The sequence below is a fragment of the Thermobia domestica genome, chromosome 2 (assembly GCF_964235325.1).
Source record: "Thermobia domestica chromosome 2, izTheDome1.hap1.1, whole genome shotgun sequence".
In the NCBI taxonomy this organism is placed as follows: Eukaryota; Metazoa; Arthropoda; class Insecta; order Zygentoma; family Lepismatidae; genus Thermobia; species Thermobia domestica.
Window position 1 is genome coordinate 73,435,006 of NC_137455.1, and position 18,583 is coordinate 73,453,588.

At 38.8% G+C, this 18,583-nt stretch overlaps 1 protein-coding gene across 1 annotated transcript in view; it reads right to left on the reverse strand.

Moving 5' to 3' along the window:
• Positions 1–18,583, reverse strand: part of LOC145672755 (adenylate kinase isoenzyme 5) — a 167,277-nt gene that overhangs the window by 78,514 nt on the left and 70,180 nt on the right. The window contains exon 3 of the mRNA XM_081741925.1: positions 4,567–4,677. Coding sequence (XP_081598051.1) covers positions 4,567–4,677 — 111 coding nt within the window. The remainder of the gene's footprint in view (positions 1–4,566; positions 4,678–18,583) is intronic.

The following is an 18,583-nucleotide window of genomic DNA, read 5'->3' on the forward strand; positions in this document are numbered from 1 at the left end:
AGAGCTACCGCGGAGCAAATGGGAGCAAACGAAGTACAAACGATTGAAATTGTTTTCGAAGAATTGCGTTTGGGGGGGGGGGAAAGGACTACGCACGCAGGCGTGTCTGGTATTGCAGTTGTTTGACAGGAACGTACTTAGTGGGTCGGTGAATACAATGTGCATTTGTGTAAGAGTCGGTATACTTTGATGTGATACGTAAGTTCTAGACGCAGCTTCAACGTCTCGAGCTGGTGTGTGTCTACTGTGCTCCATCATTTAAAATCAGATAACAATCCTCTGCGACGTCGTTGCAGGTCGATGACTTCCACCATACTGTTTTTCAATGTTTTCACCACACAGGAAACGTTTCCACAGTCTAACACTGCGAAGGATATTTAAGTCCCTAACCATACCCTATTGACTTTTTCCCATTTCTGATCTACTAATGATCCAACCACATATTACACATGTCACATGCATTTACTATGCTATTGTGTACTTCTATAACACGTCCACTATTACCGATATGCACTACACACTCTGAAAACTACAACTGACTCACTGTGTGTTTCCCCCGCTAAAGACGTTCTTCGTGTTATCGCAGTCATAGAGGGTACCTGTATCGTCAAACGGGCTGCTATTTAAGCCATTTCAGTCATGCGTGGAAGCCCTACGTCTGACATTCAAAGGATAAACATGACTTAAGGGTTAGTTTTCGAAATTAACCTTCTCTTAAATTTTGGACATGAGTGTATTTCATGAAGATTTGATAGATAGAAGTAAGTACATCCTGAAAAGCGCTAGTCATAACATATTTTTCTTTCTACTTAGAATAGAATTACAGGAAACGAACCTATTGTTAACTGTTAATTTGAGATATAGCACAAAATTATAGTCCAGGCACAAAATTATAGATCAATGTTTGACAATTTTCTTGGGAATCGCCTCTGCTCCGAAGTCGTTCCCTTCCGAAAACTATGAATTCGTACTAATCTCAGTAATTTTTGACAGTTTACTTTTTACCTCATCCTCTGCTTAGGGGGTGGAACTTGGACTTAAACAACAGGAGCGTCACTATTCATTCTGCCACCCCGAAAACTATGGATTGCGCACTAATATAGGATTTATTTTATATGTCACTCCTTCTAACTCCCAACCCTTGGAATGTCTTACTCCTATTGTTTTTTTTTTTTTTTTTTTTTTTTTTTTCAGATTGTAAATCACTTGTCTATCAAGATTGTCTACCAAGGTTGAAGTTGCTTCAACTATTCCAGAATTAGGGTCTATGCTATAATATACATTCATATATCTACATTCAAATATTTTTCATTTGTTATCCGTAGAGGCATACAAATTTGTCGGGAAGTGTAGTTTGAAAATTTGGTTACAACACAGCAAACTGATCGGTGGGGAATATTTACTTCTTCAAATCACTATGTTTCTGACGCCTAGTTTCTTGTTGCAGGCCAGCTGCTTCTCCGTGTAATGGGGCTGTACATAGAAAATATGGAGGAGAGAATATTATATTTTAAAAAAAGAAAAAGAATTCTTACTAGAAAGCTTTAAACAAACTTTTAAAAAAATTGTAACAACATTTGTAAACTTGTTTTAACATTTAACATTTGTAAACTTGACAGAATTGGGGAATCGTCAGACCCCAATACACCTCCTCGGACACGACATACCTTTGTAATCATTTCTTTTCCTGCTTTCCCAGTTAACTTGATTGGTTAGATTTGAATTTAGCGTTTAGTTCAACAGCAAAGCAATATAAGACGTAGAGTTAATAAAGCTTCACGTGAAGTCCGAATCACGTAAGCTCTCACTGTAAAAAGAACCGATACACTTATTGCCACGAAGGAGTTTCTGTAGTTTACTCTGTACACTTTGAAAACTTGGTGACCTAATAATAAAATTAAACTTACAGTCAAATAACTCGTATTGTCAGTAAATTCAACAAATATTTTAATTTTATTTAGTTTTCCTGTCTATCGCTTATTGTTATTTTCGAAAATGACATGAATATTCTAAAGTTATATAATAAATATTTACATGCTAATTTTAAAAGTGTTGACTAGTGCTGTCGAATTTTTGTGACATTTCCGGTTTTCAAAACCGAAACCGCAAAAACGGTTTTCAAAACCGAAACCGCAAATGCGGTTTTCAAACCCAAAACCACAAAAACGGTTTTCAAAACCGACATTTCAGTTTTATGAAATTTCACTTTTTTCAAAAACCGATTTCGACAGCACTAGTATGGACTGCAGTACACATCTCCGAACTACACCCGAATTTGAATCTGGTACACGTCGCAGGTACACATATCACTGCAAGATCATACCATACAGGAAAGCTCTTTCCCATCACAGTATGTCACTTCTAAGACACTAGGGTTACATGATTACGCCACAGGTCTCAATATAGATTATCAAAATTTGGATCATTGTCAACGAAAAGTTCTGGATGGACGTCTACTCCAATACAATAATGAAGATCTAACTTTGGTTTGTGTAACTTTTATCTGTGATTTGATTTATAGTTTAAAAAAAATAGTAGATTATGAAAATCACAAAAAAGTATGAACAATTTTCTAAACTTTTAGCATTATTATAGACGAGAGATTCTTCCCTTTGTGTTGCATAAATTAAATAGTTTTCAATATGAAACACTAATAATGGAATGAAAGTGTTGTTATCTTTTTACGTATACTGGATATTATTATTATTATTATTATTATTATTATTATTATTATTATTATCTGAAATAAATTATGGAATATTGAAATTGATTTTTATTCTACTGTATTTTAAGCTATAAATAAACGATGACAACTGGTATAAATAGTCTATATATAGTCTGCACAATTATTTCCATTTTCTATTGAAAACAATGGTGTTATTATATGAGTATTTCGTGTTACGTATATTGGCCGGGGTGGCCTCACAAACAGAATACATCACGCAAAAAAAAAAAAAAAAAAAGGAAAGTTACAGTCACTATTTTCGATCAGCACTTAGATGGGAAATATTGCTTTCCAAGGTCATAGATACTATTTCCCTTCGTTTGATGATAGTATCTTAATGGTTGCAAAGTAAACAAGAAATACAACAAAGTAAACTTTTGTTTCGGTAAAGGTAAAGTAGAGTTAAATGTGTATTCGGGTGTAGTGTTTCTATAAGTACTATGTTCACTGTCTCAAGCCTGAATAAAACACCTGAATCGCCATGACTCAACGAGATTCCAGTTAGAAGGTTACGGTCAGAATATTAGAAGTGAGGTGGTCTTAGCAATCTCACTATTCATAGCTATATTAGCAATCTTAACAAGGGAGTGCCTTCGCGTAGCGTAGTCTCGTCTTTGGTACGATTGGTCCCGGGTTCGATTTTCGGTGCGGACACTGTCAGTGCGACGATGGTACCTAACACACAGATCCCAGTAGGCTTCCTTTCTATCGTCGGATAGTATAATCGCCGGAAATGTCATCCCTCATACGTAACGGGTTGACGTGGCTATAGATGTCGAAAGCCCAGAAATCTAAAAATCCCTACAAATTAGGGCCACGATGACTTAGTAGTAAAGAATTTACCTCTGATGCAAGGGGTCCTTGGTTTGATCTCAGTTCGCGCCAAGTAGGCTTTGTGGTGGACAAACACCATGTGCATGGATTTTCTCGCGGTTTCCCCGTTTCATTATCATTGCCGGGGAAAATTCAAAGTTAATTTACACAAATATGCTCTTGTATTTAACTGCAAGTTACATAAACAGTTATTTAATTGACAATAGCCCGCTTAAAATCTATACACAATGAATTCATATATATTCAGTATTTTAGGTATCAAATTTATCGATGTACGGTACCTATGTATTGGAAATTAGTAGAGCTGTGTTTAGTCTGATTCCTATTGATACAGTGTCCCCCTTCCTGTCTAGTCTCTGCTCGATCTACATGGAGACAAAAATCTAGCGTATTTAGAAAGAAAATCCGTAGATTCCTGCTACATGCAGGTTTCCTGGTGCTGCTGCTGCCAATACAGGAGAACTGCAATCCAAGAAAATCCGTATTATGGTGTAGATTTTCAGGAGCTATAAAACTTTTTTTTTTTTTGTCTATTTGCGGTTGTACAGATTGGTTCTGGCTAAGCATAAAAAATTTACGTAACCAGGTACAGAAAATATTGTGTGTGATACAGATCCCTGCTAAATTTTGCCTCTCCAGATTTTCAAAACTAAAAATCAGTTTTTTTTCTCTCTCTCTCAGCGCAATCTCTCCTCGTACTATTATAAGAAAAATGGAACCTGGACAAGGGCGCCCATGTTGTGGTTTCCAAGGGGGAGCAAGTACAAGCGACGTTTCAAAAATAGTTTCAAATTTTGCTGTAACTAATGTAAAAATACTATTGGATTTTCGATATTCTGAAGTACAATTTCCTCTAGGGGGGAGCGCCCCACCTTGACCCCCCTGATGGGCGTCCTCTGGAGTAGATCACATCAAACAGCACTGCGAACTTGACGTCTGCATTATTGCTTACAAGAAGAAATTAGTGCAGTATTTCGGTAATCCATAAATAAAACAAAATTACTCACCATTCCCAATGGCGTATTGTTGAAGAAGATCCGTCATGTTTATATGTGTGATTCCTCGCTTTTCTTGCATAATGTTATCACAGTGCGTAACTTTGCCACTTCCAGGCCCACCTGAAAATAAGAAGAGTTTATATTATTATTATCTTTATTATCAGTTCATTTTACTGAAAAAGAAGAAAAAGAGTAGGTGCTCATCATGGATAGTTTATCAAAGTAAGTTTCATTTTTCTTTTCTTTTTTTTTTTTTTTTTTTTTACGTATTTTGCGTCGTCACTAGATCACTTGCAAGATTATAAAACCGTTAGACGTTTACAGAGATCTACGCCTTCTGATTACCTTCTGAGGTAAGCGTCAATACCTAAACAAATTGAAGAATTTAGAGGTTTTGCTATCTATAGATTGGACTACGTTTTAAATACATAATACAGGGTGGACTAAAAGTCATCAAGGGGTTATAACTGTAAATAATTTTCTCATTTATCGTTACTTTCCGTTGATATTTCACAGATTTAAAGATTGTTTACACTTATGTGTGGAATATTATCTAAGGTAGGTGTCCCCCATTATGGACCTCACAGATACAGTTGAGTCATTTTTGGCTTTCGCTCTAAATATTTTAGAATTTTCTTTCCTTTGACCAATTTGATAAACACATTTCAAAAGAAAATACAGAATATGTGTTTAGTTTGTGTTTCGTTGAATACAAAGTAGATTAAAAAAAAAACTGACGCCTTTGCAGTTTAAAAATAATTTAACAGTTCACTTTATTTCTGTAATCTGTGCCCCACTGATGCTTCTTCACGACTCTCAAGGGGAAGCCCCAACTCTGGGCACTACTGGTCTATTGGATCTATTAAACTAAAAATAGAATATAAAAGGTTGTAATTTACTTTGTAAGTACTGAAGCGTAAGCGCCCACTGAAAAAAATAAAAGGCGGCGCCTATGAATAGTGGTAAGAAATATTGTACTTTGCAAAGTAATATTTGATAAGGAAGCCTGGGTTCAATTCTCAGCTTCGAATTCCAAGTTTTGAAGTGTTCCCGCTTCCCTTATAGCCTCACAATCAGGGTCGGCCTTAAGCCGATTGGACCGATTGTTCCCAATCAGGCCCCGCGCCTAAGGGGGCCCCGCACTAGTGCCGTCTATTCTACTGTCCTGTCTCCAGTCTAATATACTCTCCAGTGCCGTTTTAACAGCATATTAGGCCCTAAAGCAAACAAGCGTGTTGTGTTCCCTATGAGTAAATTTTGCTCCTAATACAGTGAAACCTCTCTAAACGGACAGCCCTGGGAAATAAAAAAATGTCCGCTATAGAGAGGTGTCCGACTCAGGGAGGTTTCAATATTTTTTTGCGTAAATGAGTAAACAAGATAATATGCAATTCGAAACAAATATTTTTTGCATGAATCATATATTTACGAATGTTGCCAAAATGTTACTGTACCCACATTATCCTCCGCCATCCAATACTCGATGTTCGAGGGATAACATGGAAATAAGATGTTATAGTTCTCTGCAATTTACACTTATCACTTTACTACGTTTTCAGTATGTCGCTTTAATTTGTGGTTAATTACTGTCCAGTAGTGTCTTTTTTGGGACAATATGCGTGCCCGCTGGCAAAAAATACCAAACTTGTCTTTTGCTTGGTTAGAGATTCCAGTGGGACAGTAAAATAACATGCCATTCCAAATGGCGGACAATTATCAATCACTTTTGTGTCTAAAAGAGCTTGGGTGGGAGTGGGATGCAAGCAAAAGACATGAGAGTGTTGTTAAACAGAGGCGCTTCGTCTGGATTGCAAGCAGATAGTTGAGAAGGCTGTCATAATGCTTCCTTGGTGACACATGTATGAATTACTAAAAATGTATTTTTACTGTACTTTTCAACTTGTTTCTAGTACGGAATACGGAGGTAAATAATACCTATAAAAGACAGAAAAGGCTGTCCGTGTCCGTACTAGAGAGTGTCCGCTTTAGAGAGGTTTGCCAATATGCTTTTTCCTATTACAGTATTTGGGGATTACAAAATATGTCCATTACTGGAGGTGTCCGCTTTACAGAGGTGTCCGTTAGTAGAGGTTTCACTGTACATGTAATTATTACATGCCATTCTGCTCGTGGGGCCCCAATGTTTGCAGGGCCCCGAACCAAGTGAATATAGTACCGTTAAGATGGCTCTAGTATTTTCGGTTGCCAAGTACACACAACAACATACTGTAATACAGGTACATCCATGGACTCCAAGGAGGGTATGGCCTCTCCCTAATAAGTAAATGAATAGCTTTCATTGTTTCTGGACATAAGTGAATATTTTTTGAATTTAATGCTACAGAAGTTTTTTTGGGGGAGAGGGGCGTTTACAACTTCTGTTGTAAAACTATATATATTATGTTCAGAGAGTATTCTTGTGTAAAAATGTATATCATTCTGATTGCACACCCTCTTTTATTTTGAACACCCCACTTAGTAAAAGTTCCTGGCGTTCTTACTGACTATATCATGTGATACCACCGTTAATACCTATATGGTATCAAATTAATCAGCCTCAGTGCGACTTCCTTGCATATTCTTTCACTTAGTATAGCTATATTAAAAATACAAAACCAGAGGACAAACTTCGCCCTCTCCTGCGAAAAATGCCGTGGATGAATTTTTTTTTTTTTTTTTTTTTTTTTTTAATCAAGTGAGTTGAACGGAATGTATACTAGTGCGTACTGCATAGGTGGCTGCTTATGAAGGTTTGTCTTGTAACTCAAATAATCAAATGGAAAATATATCATCTATCTTCCTTTAGTTTCTTAAGGTTTGTAATCGTCTCATCACCATTTCATTTTGTCTGCAGTCGATAACGATTTCAAGCTGATTATACCTTTCATAAATAGCTTCCTAAGATGTTCTCCAGGATGTGTTTTCTGTGCATACGTATCAGTTGTGCTCTGTTTTACCTATCTAAATACAGACAAAACATAAACCTTCTGAATTTCCGTTATATTTCACAAAATACTTTTTGTCGTAAAAGAATTAACTCTATGGCCTATAGAACTCAAAGGTTCAATGCCGCGTCTATAAAACCTCTCCAATGACTTCTATCCTTACCCAACTGAATTTAGTTTCTAATTTGTATTCCTATTTCTGCGAGATCCATCTTAATATTGTCCTCCCATTTGCGTCTAGGTCTTCCTAATGGTCGTTTTCCGACTGGGCTTCCAGTTAAAACTTTGAAAGCGTTCTACTTTCTTCTATTCTATTCTCTCTACGTGACCTGCCCACCTGAGCCTCCTAGACTTGTTGACTCTAACAATGTTTGGTAAAGGGTGTAAATTATGAAGTTTCAGTCACTTCCGATTTTCCTTGCCGATTGTCGTTCCCCTTGAGTTCGACTCGTCTCAGGATTTTATTGTCAAATATTTTCAGTTTGAGTTCTTCCCTTAAAATAAGTGACCATGTTTCGCAACAATACAGAACAACAGTTCGCGATAAGAGATTTTGAACTGAATAATAACACGAATTGCCTGCTTTCAGTCGACATTTAATTTCTTCGTGGATATGATTTTGGTTTGTTAATATTGATCCTAGATACTTGAAAGTATCAACTTTATCGAAAATATTATTTGATACTTTTACGCATCTATAATTTGCAGTATTATGATCCCAGTGAATTTCCATGTACTTAGTTTTTTTCTGCATTTACTTCTAAACCTACAAGCATTTAATAATGTCTGCATTTCTGTCTTTTGTTCTCCTATCAGATTTTATATAATCAGCATACGCCATAACCTGTGAATACCATTCAGCTCTAGGCTCCGGTTGCTATCTTTGTTTTTCCTTCTCCAGAATAAAGTTGAATAATAATGTCCATAATGCATTTCCTTGTTTCAGGCCATTCTCGACGATGAAGCTCATGGACAAGAATATTCCTAGAATTTTCCGGCCTTTACTTTGAGATTCGTTTAAACATATCTTAATTAATTCAACTAGCTTTCTTCGGTATTCCAAATTCTGCAAGAATGTTGTATAATATTTATCTCCTAATATTATCGTAAGTAAGCCTTTCTAAAATCAATAAATAGTTGATGTACCGGGGTATTGTATTCTCATTTCTTTTCGAGTATTTGCCGAATTGTAAATATTTGGTCAATAGTTGATTGATTTCTTCTAAATCCACATTAATAATCTCCAATAATTTCATCCGCGTATGGGATCAATCTTGCTTATAAAATGTTTGAGAGGATTTTATAGAGTGTTGACACAAAAGAAATGTCTTTAAAATATTACAATCCGTTTTGTCGCCTTTCTTCTGAATTGGAACAATGATTCATTCTTTCCACTCTTGTGGCAATTCTTCCTTGTTCCAGGTAAGGAGAATGAGTTTGTGTATCTTGTCCCACAATTTTCCCCTCTAGCTAAAATTAACTCACCCAGAATTTCGTCTACACCCGGGGATTTGTGTTTCTTTAATTTCTTTATAGTAATTTCTACTTGCTCGGCTAGGCTCTGAAATGTATGGTTCTGCAGTGCATTTTCCTTTCCTCACGAACATTAGTTTTTGGTTGCGTGTTAAGCAAATCATCAAGGTAATTTTATTATCCATTCAATATGTTGTCTGTCAGTAAGAATTGTTCCGTCGTCTCTCTTTAATATATATGCGCGAGGTTGATACGCTTTCTTAAATTCGTTGATGCCCTTGAACATTTGTCGATTTTTTTCTTTTACTATTATCTTCAAGTTTATTAATTTAATCCTGGTTCGAATCCCAACGGGAGTTCATGTGGTTCGGATTCCACGTTAATCAGTAGGTCCACGTCTCATATAGCCTCGCTGCTGAACGGAACGTTAAATTCAACTCAGTTCATTAATTTAAGCTTTCGAAAAATCACGTTTCTCTCTTCTAAACATTTTGGAAGTTTCCGTCTGATGTCAACGAAACTTTTTGTAGTTGTATCGTTCGGATTTTGTAGTCAACGCAGATTCGCCTATTTTCCCTTCTCCGTTAGTTTGGTGCATTCCTGGTCAAACCATGATTTGTTCCTATACATTTCCGTGTGCCCCAGTTTTTCTCTTACTGAAATGTTAATGCTATCCCTAGTTTGAACCCAAGTATCCTCAACATTAGAGTCTCAAAACCTTCTTAAAACGAGAATTTATTACACTTCAATCTGGTATTCCCCTCTCGCCTGCTTCTCATCTAATTTCTTTAAACTAAACCTCTCCGTTTCCACATGTTGAATATTCTCTTTATTCAACGATAATCTTTCTCTCTCATCATCGCTACCAGGTAGGTAGTGATCAGTGTCACAGTCGGGACCTCTGAACGAGCGAACATCAACTATGCTAGACTGTCTTCTGTTTATTAAAACGTAATCAATTTTATTGTGTGTTCTTCCATATTTATGAACGTCGCGATGTAGGAATTTTGTACTCTTCACGATAGTTTTTGAATGTTCTGAAGTTGACGAAACTAACCCTGTTGTCGTTACTTTCCTAATACAGACTTTCTTTCCCTATAACTGGTTTGAAAACTTCCTGTCGCCCTACCTTCGCATTGAAATACTCTAAGGTCGAATATCCGTGATACTTCTTCTTAAAAAGTGTCTTTTGTATCGTCATCCTATCTTCTGTTGGGACATATGTATTTAAAACAATTATATCACACCACTGACCCTTAAGAGTAATAAAGTCATCATTAACAAATTCGTTTAATTGCTGATACTGTATTAAACGAATCGAAATTAAAATGCTATTTGTGTGGTCACATACGGAATAATTTACAATTATTAGTGGAAATTAATGCTGTCACCCATTTCGAAGTTTTAAAAGCACATAATTTCTAATGTATTGAAATTTCATTTCTTATCGATAGTATGAAACTTTACAGACAATTGTTCTGTAAATTTCCATGCTGATCTCCAAGTGGATCTGTATACCAACCAAAGATAGTCTTGTCAAATTTAACAAAAAGTTCAAAATACGCCTCTTGAAAACAGCTCTTATTTATAAAAGCATACCTAGTGATCGCTGCAATGGTCTGTCCAAGCAGCTTGATAAAAATTCAACATAGTATAACAACAAAACCTGCTTCTCTAATATGAAAAAAAAAAAGAGGAAGGAAAAGCTTGGCGTGGTGAGTGTATGGGAGCGCCGAATTCTATTTCGCCCCGGGCGCTTGAAATCTCTAGCTACGGATCTGTGAAGGACACAAAGGAAGGAGACGTAGGACGAATTATTTCCTATTTCCTAAGGCCTACCGCTCACTGGCAACATTTTGTCGGGCAACTATCTTGTTGCTCTGGCTAAATGCATTGAGTCTTATGGGAGTCCGCTCACTGAGGCGACAGCGACAGAAAAGTTGCCGAGGTGTCGCCAAGCAGGGCGACATAAGGGCAACAGCTCGGCGACGGAACAGTTGCGCAACATCTAAAAATACATTGAGTCTTATGGGAGTCCGCTCACTGAGGCGACAGCGACAGAAAAGTTGCCGAGGTACCTCCAAATAGAAAGGTAAAAAATAAATGTTTTCTACATTGTTTTCGTTAACAGTTCGTTCCGTGTGTAGCGCGTGAAAAGAAGTGTTCGCAATGGAAACTAATACATTCTTTGATTAGTGACTAGCATGTCTTTAGTGATAAAGACTATGAAAAATTAATTGAGGATATAGAAAAACGCTCAGCGTTAAAAAAGAAATATATATAAAGAAATTATGGAAGGAAGTGTGTTTCGCTGTTATAAGAAACTAGAATGAGCTTTCCAGCCAAGAAAAAACAACACAGGTAGGTACATTTTTCGATAATGACATCTGGCTGTCATACTACACACTACTACTTTCATTAATTTCCCACAACTAGAAAAAAATACAGATAAAATTATCATTTTCAAGTTTGTTTCCATTTCAAATATAAAAAAGAAAAAAAACAGTACTGTAATGGCCGATTTTAAAACGTGAAGAATACGCAGGAAGAACGAAGAAAGCCAATTTTTATTTTATGGCTATACGTAGAACATTGAGAGTACAGTTACTGTACAGTGTTGTCGGATTGCCGCCTTTGTTAGTTTCGTTCTGTTAGTTATTTCCAGTCGTTTTATATTTTCGTTGTTGTTGTTATCTTTTGATTCGAATAATTGTTCCCGTTCATATCAGCTTACACAATGCTGTTATTTTTGTCACTCATTGACGTGCAGGGACGTCATTTAGGGGGGGGCAGGAGGTGCATTTGCTCCCCAAGAGTTTGAGGAATATATATACTTTAATCAATTGTCTACTAATATACTAGTACAAAACGTGAAAATCTTATATCGGTGGTGCTCTTGCCCCCTCAAGTGAAGTCTGAAATAACGCCCCTGTTGACGCTACCTTCGAAAGTTTATTTAAATTTATTTATTTAACCATTGGAATGGGCGGTAGTTTTTTTTTTTTTTTTTTTTTTTTTTTTTTTTTTTTTTTTAAATGTCCGAAACCAGCGATTATGCGAACTGTTCCGGTTGCCGATTATGTAAATTGTGATATCAAATGCTCGGCAACTTTTCTGTTGCCGTCGCCAGTGAGCGAGGGTATGGCAACAAAACAGTTTTGTCTCCGTGAAGTTGCTGACTGCAGGCGACAGCGACGAGATAGTTGCGCAACTGTTTTGTCGAGAGTGAGCGGTAGGCCTAAGCCAACTACACTTGCAGTCTATTTGACGTGCAAAGCAACTGCAATTCATAATAGTTCATTTCAGCAAAGACTGCTTTGAAAACAAATTGAGTTTTGCGTTCGAGTAAACTTGCAAAAACTTGACCCTCTAGTTTCCTGAAGATCGACAACGCTGAAATCTTATTTGCTGACAGTATTTAAAAAACAAATTGAAGCTTTGTCATCAAATTGTTAACATAATTTTTCATACTCTTAGAGATTCTACTGCTTGTGGCAGGTATACCATAGCTGTGTCTAAGAACTGAAGTACTAATCTTTCAAACATTTGCTACTCAATTTGAAAAAAAAAAAAAAAAGAATCTGATTAGAATAAAAATAGCAAAATAGTACCGTATGTTAATGCAATATCGAAATCAACTCCTAAATTATTTCGTATCAATCAGAATCAATTTAACAATCTTGCTTTCGTTGCTTAATAGTTTACCCTCACTACGGGCAGCAAATTCTCGTTTTACGAGTATTCAACTTGGTCTTTGTGAAGCTTTAGTATATACGTAAATCACGTGTATAGAACGTACGTCATTTGGGGAAATACAGGGGAAAATTGCTATTTTCCTCTGAGTTTGAAATACATGTTTTTAATCAATAGTATAATAATATATTAATAATAAAAAAAAACGTGGAGACTTGTTCCCCTTCCCTCCAATAAAGATATAAAATGACGCTGCTAAGCTATACCTATATAATATTTTCCGTGACATTTGTGTCAATAATTCTTGCAAACGTAACTCTCACGTATTTGTCCTTGTTAGCGCTAGTTTTCGTATTGGTTGTTTAGTTGATAGTAGTACGTAGTTGGGTGGGAGTTGAATGGCTGGTGGACTGATTCTATAAGGCTGGAAATCGATTTAATTCTTTATTAGTGCATGCCTACACTAAACTCTCTGGTTTTCACGCTCACGAAAAGCTAAGGTCAGTTACAGAGCTTTATTTGCCTAATGTCAAGTAAGCACATCGCCTCAATCGTTGTAACTTCTGACTTTCTAGTTGCCTGTTATTTCTTTATTCATCCCAGTTGTTGTGCCTGCACACTATGGTATTTAATATGATGCTTAATTAAAGCACTGATTTTCAACGAACTTAAGAAGTTCGTTACTGAATTCTCTGGGGAGTCATTCTGATACATGAATAGTGTCATACTAAAGAGTTCTATTAACATATGTTTCAAGCAGTAGTCAGGCTTTTAGTATGACGCTAATCATTCGTCAAAATGACTCTGCATAAGGCGGTCTATGTCTATGTCTGTGTGTGTGTCTGTTATTTGAGAATTTTTCAATTTTGAGCCCTCCATTCGATGAAACATCAAAAACTATCTGAAAAAATGATGGAATTTTTCGCGCCACTTTTACCGTTCGCGAAATATTGGCCAAAAAGGCTCCATTTTCGGGAAATTTAAGGAGCCATATCTCGGGAACTATATTCATAGATAGATGATATTGGTGTTGATCAATACCTAAGAGGTAGTAACCGGTGGCCACTGGTTTTGGCTAGTGGCCACCGATTACTATTCGTACCAAAATGTTTATCATTCTTTTAGATACTGATCAACATCAATATCATCTCTCTATGACTTACCATTCCTGAGATATTGGCCAAAAAAGTTCCGATTTCGGGAGATTTAAGGAGCCATATCTCGGGAACCGTAAGTCATAGAGAGATGATATTTTGCGAAGTTTTCAATATTGAGCCCTCCATTTTGAGCATGTGTCTTCGTAAAACAACATATCGTAGAATGTTTTAACATAACTCTTAAACAAAACATGTTGAAAAATATGTAGTACTCAAGGAAATTATAAATGGATAGATGTACTGTAACTTACTACAAGAATTGTTTAATTAGATAATAATAAGTACATAGAATAATTGGTATAAAGCCTGTAGAAGTTAATAAGAAAAATTAATTCTTTTTAAATTCGTTCTGGCAATGCATTTGGAGCACTCTCAACTGGTTAATTTTCTGATTATTTGAGTTTTCTCATCTACCACCCAATATAATGCACTGATTCGTTATACACAACCATCCCACATATGGCGACATCATGCATTAGCATCAGACAGGCAAGTGATATCACATGTAGTAACATCCATTAGCGTGATTGTATATTACTCGTATTAGGAATTAGCGTGATGCACTAACAGAAAGTGTTTACAATTTATTAACGTAGGTGCTGGTAAATACGCCATGCTAAGAGTCTTGGATTTTTTTATGGCCTTAATTTTCATGAAACACAAAGAAGAAGACACGTGTGTTGCAGAGTAGCTTTTTGCGCGTGTAGAAAAAAATGTGGCAATGATGCAACTCACTTCTATTTTGTACCCAAGGTAAAAGAAAGAAAGTATTACAAAGTAACGTAGTTACCAACACGTGCAGGTAATTACGCCAAGTCTAGGATAGTACTAGAAACCTGTAATAAATCTTGTAACTGCTTAAATCGTCTTAGTGCGGCAGTTTAGCTAGGATATTTCAACATATTGTGCACTTTTTGATAAAAGCACCAAATTTGGCACAGAGCTATACAGATGTCAGGTGAACAAATTTGGATGTGGAGCCATCGGCCAACTGATCCCTGGCGGCCGTGGTGGCCATTTTCCAAAATGGCCGCCATTGGACATCCGAAAGATAACAAAAGTTAGTTAAAGTTTGTTGCTGAAAGTTTTAATAGATGCTTTGAAGGAAAGTATGCCAGATAATTTGTAAATTATATATATTTAGTTCATAATTTTACATTTCAGAGCATTACCCTCGCAAGCACATAGTGGTGTGCATTCCAGACTGGCCTTCTTGCACTTGCACTTTTTCATGCAGTCTTTGCATTTGCAAGAGACGAGCTCCCAGCAGATCTTGGATGCTTCGGGTAGCGTTGTCCATAAAGGTTCCTACACGCCGCTGGTCTTGATCCAACTCCAGTCGGTTGGTGATGGCAGTGTTAGTGCAGGGACCATGGCCTGACCTCAGACATGTCCGCCATGATATACTGTTCTTCGGACGTGCTGCTCCAGGGTTGCTGTTGTCGGTGGGATCAGCTGGACGTTGTTTTTCTTTGCAAACAGTTTGTGACGTGCCTTGTCAATGTACGTTTCTGTGCTTGTTCTGTCATAAAGCAGTATGATGAACCTTTCAATTATATGCATGGCGTCTTCATTAATACGATCTGGTGCAGTGGAGAGAAGAGTGAGCTTCTGCGTGAGCTCAGGTAGCATTATCCACACTGCCTATGCTCTTTCCACGTCCGGCGAAGCAGGAGACCGTGTCGCAGCCCGTCAAAGCATGAAACATCGATAGTGCCTGAGCTTTTAAAGGACCCAGAGCCCGAGCAATTTCATGCCAAACAGCGGAACGTCTTCCCCGAGAGAAAAGATACCCACACTTCAGTTTCCTCATTCAAGGTGCGTGCCAGAGCCACCGCCAGGACAACAATATCAGTGTCTACTGTGCAGATGAAGATCTTCTTGTGACCATTGTGAGCAGCGTGGGCGGCATACAACATAATACGGGTATCGGCCTCCTCTTGGTTGCAAGGTGCCAGGGCTGAAGTATCCAAAAGCGCTGGCTTTCTCAAGACATCATCTCCTTTAGTGATGAGCAGCTCCTTATCTTCAAGCTGGAATGAGTCGTAGAGGATGTCAGAGAGGAAGATGAACAGCTCTGTCTTGTTTTCGTAGACTCTGAGGAAGCTGACCCAGTCCCCGGGTATAGTTGAGTTACCCACCACTCGTTTTCTCACCCCTTTTCCCCGCTTGGCTCTTGCTGTACCTTTCAACGAGTTTTTTATGTAGCGGTCCCACACCAGGTCCAGTCGCGTAGTTTGATGAAATTTTGAGAGTATGTGAGGCACAAAAACTTGTTGGGCATATTCTTTGAAGGTTTTTGCGGTAGCAGGCTTCAGCAACTGGATGATGACTGCTCCATCTAGGACAATGCAGCTTGTTGGAGGAACCTCAGACCTAGGCTGACTGAAGTCTTCTAGACAACTGAGAAGATCACTCTTTACACCAAACCGGATGCCACCGTCGTCCGATAGTGCAGGAATGAAAGATTGGTTTTCATGTTTGCAGAATTCGTCTAGATTTCCATCCCGGTTCTCATATCCGATATACAGACGAGAGAAGAGGTTCACGTCGTTTCTGAGGGATTTCATTTGCTGCTTGCCCTTTGCTTGAGGTTTTGTTGTAGGCTGACCAAATATTTTGATATTGTTTCTTTTGATAGAATCATGTATGTGTTTCGTTCTCTCCACCAGGCGTTCTCTGACAAATTTGTCAAACTGCACCTGTCCCACTTTATATGCACGACGGAGGTCGTCTACAGCTCGGTCTATCTTCTTGGTGTCAAGTACCAACAGATCTTGACTATCCTCTTCAAATGGATTCCCAAAGTCTTCCATCACTTTGATCATTGACTGTACATCTTTTTGGAAAGCAGTTTGCACACTCGATGTCTGGTTAGAGTCCTGGAACTCTTTGATGAGCCTGACAACCTCTGGTGCTGCCACCATCCACGGTCGCATTGCGCTGGGATTGTCAGTCAGACCTACTGCACCCGCGTCTCATTTTATGGCTGCAATGTTCTGTTCGTCGGCCTGATCGATAGGGATGGCGAAGAACGGCTAGTCGTTTTGTGAACTGTGTAATTCCCTGCGAAAAAACATCAGCGATTTCAGGGTGTTTAGTCGGCAGTTCCACCATGTCTCGCAGATGCACAGGAATCCAGCGCGCGTAGTTAGTGTCATCCAAGGCATGGAACCACACTGCTAGTTCTTTGAGGGCATCGACGTACATAGCAAACTATGCTTGGCGCAGAGAGCGCACGTACACTAAGATCGTCAGTTCCAATTCCAGTACAGTTGTCCAGTAGTGGAACTGGGGGCAAGTCTCCGCCTTTTGCTGGCACCACTCTGCGAACTCAAGCTGCTTGGTGCTGGCGTCACGCAACTGGTCAATGTAGTGGTTGTATGTGTTCTGCTGCAGGGTGAAGAGGGCTGCTGCTGTTATTTGATGCGCTCTCCTGGTTCGAGTGAAATGTGATGCCCGCAGGAAGGAATCCGTAGTTCTGGCATTGGTGATTTCTGCTTGCACCCATCCGCTCCCTCGCAACAAGTCACCAATGGTCTTCAGCGCTATCATCTCGATATGAAGACCTCCGAAGAGGATGGCGAACTTCTCTTCACCATACACCTGTGGCCACTTCCATTGGATTTGCATTGCCAGTGCAAAAAGTGGTTGGTCGAATGTGAGCACTGGAATCTGGCCAGGGTTAAGATGTTCCAGTGTGTTCCTGACGACATCCATGGAGTGCTTGATTATAGCGACGGTATGGGCACTCTCCAAGAAGAGTGGAAAAAGTGAGGTGGGGCAGATAGCCCAATTTGTGTTACTGGACTGTAGACTTGCGTGGTATGCAGCCCATGAAGTGTTTTCTAATGGAAAAAAAATTCTTTTACGGCTAATTGGGTGTGTTGTAGCCAAAAATACTCTGTTTCAATATGTTGCTTGAGGCCGCTGCTGCCTCTCAGGGATGTCACGTTGGTAACCGGTACCTGCGTGTTCATGATGCTGCTGTTGACGGATGGAACGTCTGTATAGTATCGTGGCAAACGGTCAACTGATTTGAGGCCTCTTTCGTTCGACCCTCCGAGGATACTGATGCAGCAGTCAACATCGGCTCCATGGAAGGCAGGATGTTGCACCAGCGAAAGAGCATGACTATTGACTGTTTTGAGGTCGTAGAACTTGGATTATGGTTGATGTTGTCTACTGCGGTTGTGGTGAAGACTTTGCCTCTCATCTTGGGAGGGCAGACTACTTGCTTCTGATGGTAGAGGCGGCAGGCCCTGTTCCCAAACTGTGCGGAGAGGGACAGGAATCGGTCGTAGGAAATAGAAATTTCCATGTGTGACAGCTTGTCAACTAGCTTCCTTTTACGAGTGTGTGCATGTAGCATGAGTCCGATATAAATGGGAAGTGGCGTCTCCTGCGTGGTGGCGTGCCGGATTGGTCGAGATGTACTGCCTATGTCGGCTCTTTGGTGCTTCACACAATTGAATTTGAGGAGTTGGCTGATAGACAGTGCCGCTTGTGTAGTGCTTTCTCTAAGGTCTTTGATACTTGATCCTTCCAAGATCATAGTGACTAGGGCAAGCAACACCGATGGCACGGAATCCTGTTGGCATTCTGGAGGAAATTCGTTGAACACATTGTCATCTCCGAAAATGTGGCGTCGCACAATTTGGGCAGCGCGCGCCAGATGGACAGCATCAGTATCTGTATCCAGTTCACAAGCCTTTGCCAAGTCATCGCCGAGGTCTTCATTAAATGCAAGCAGGACAT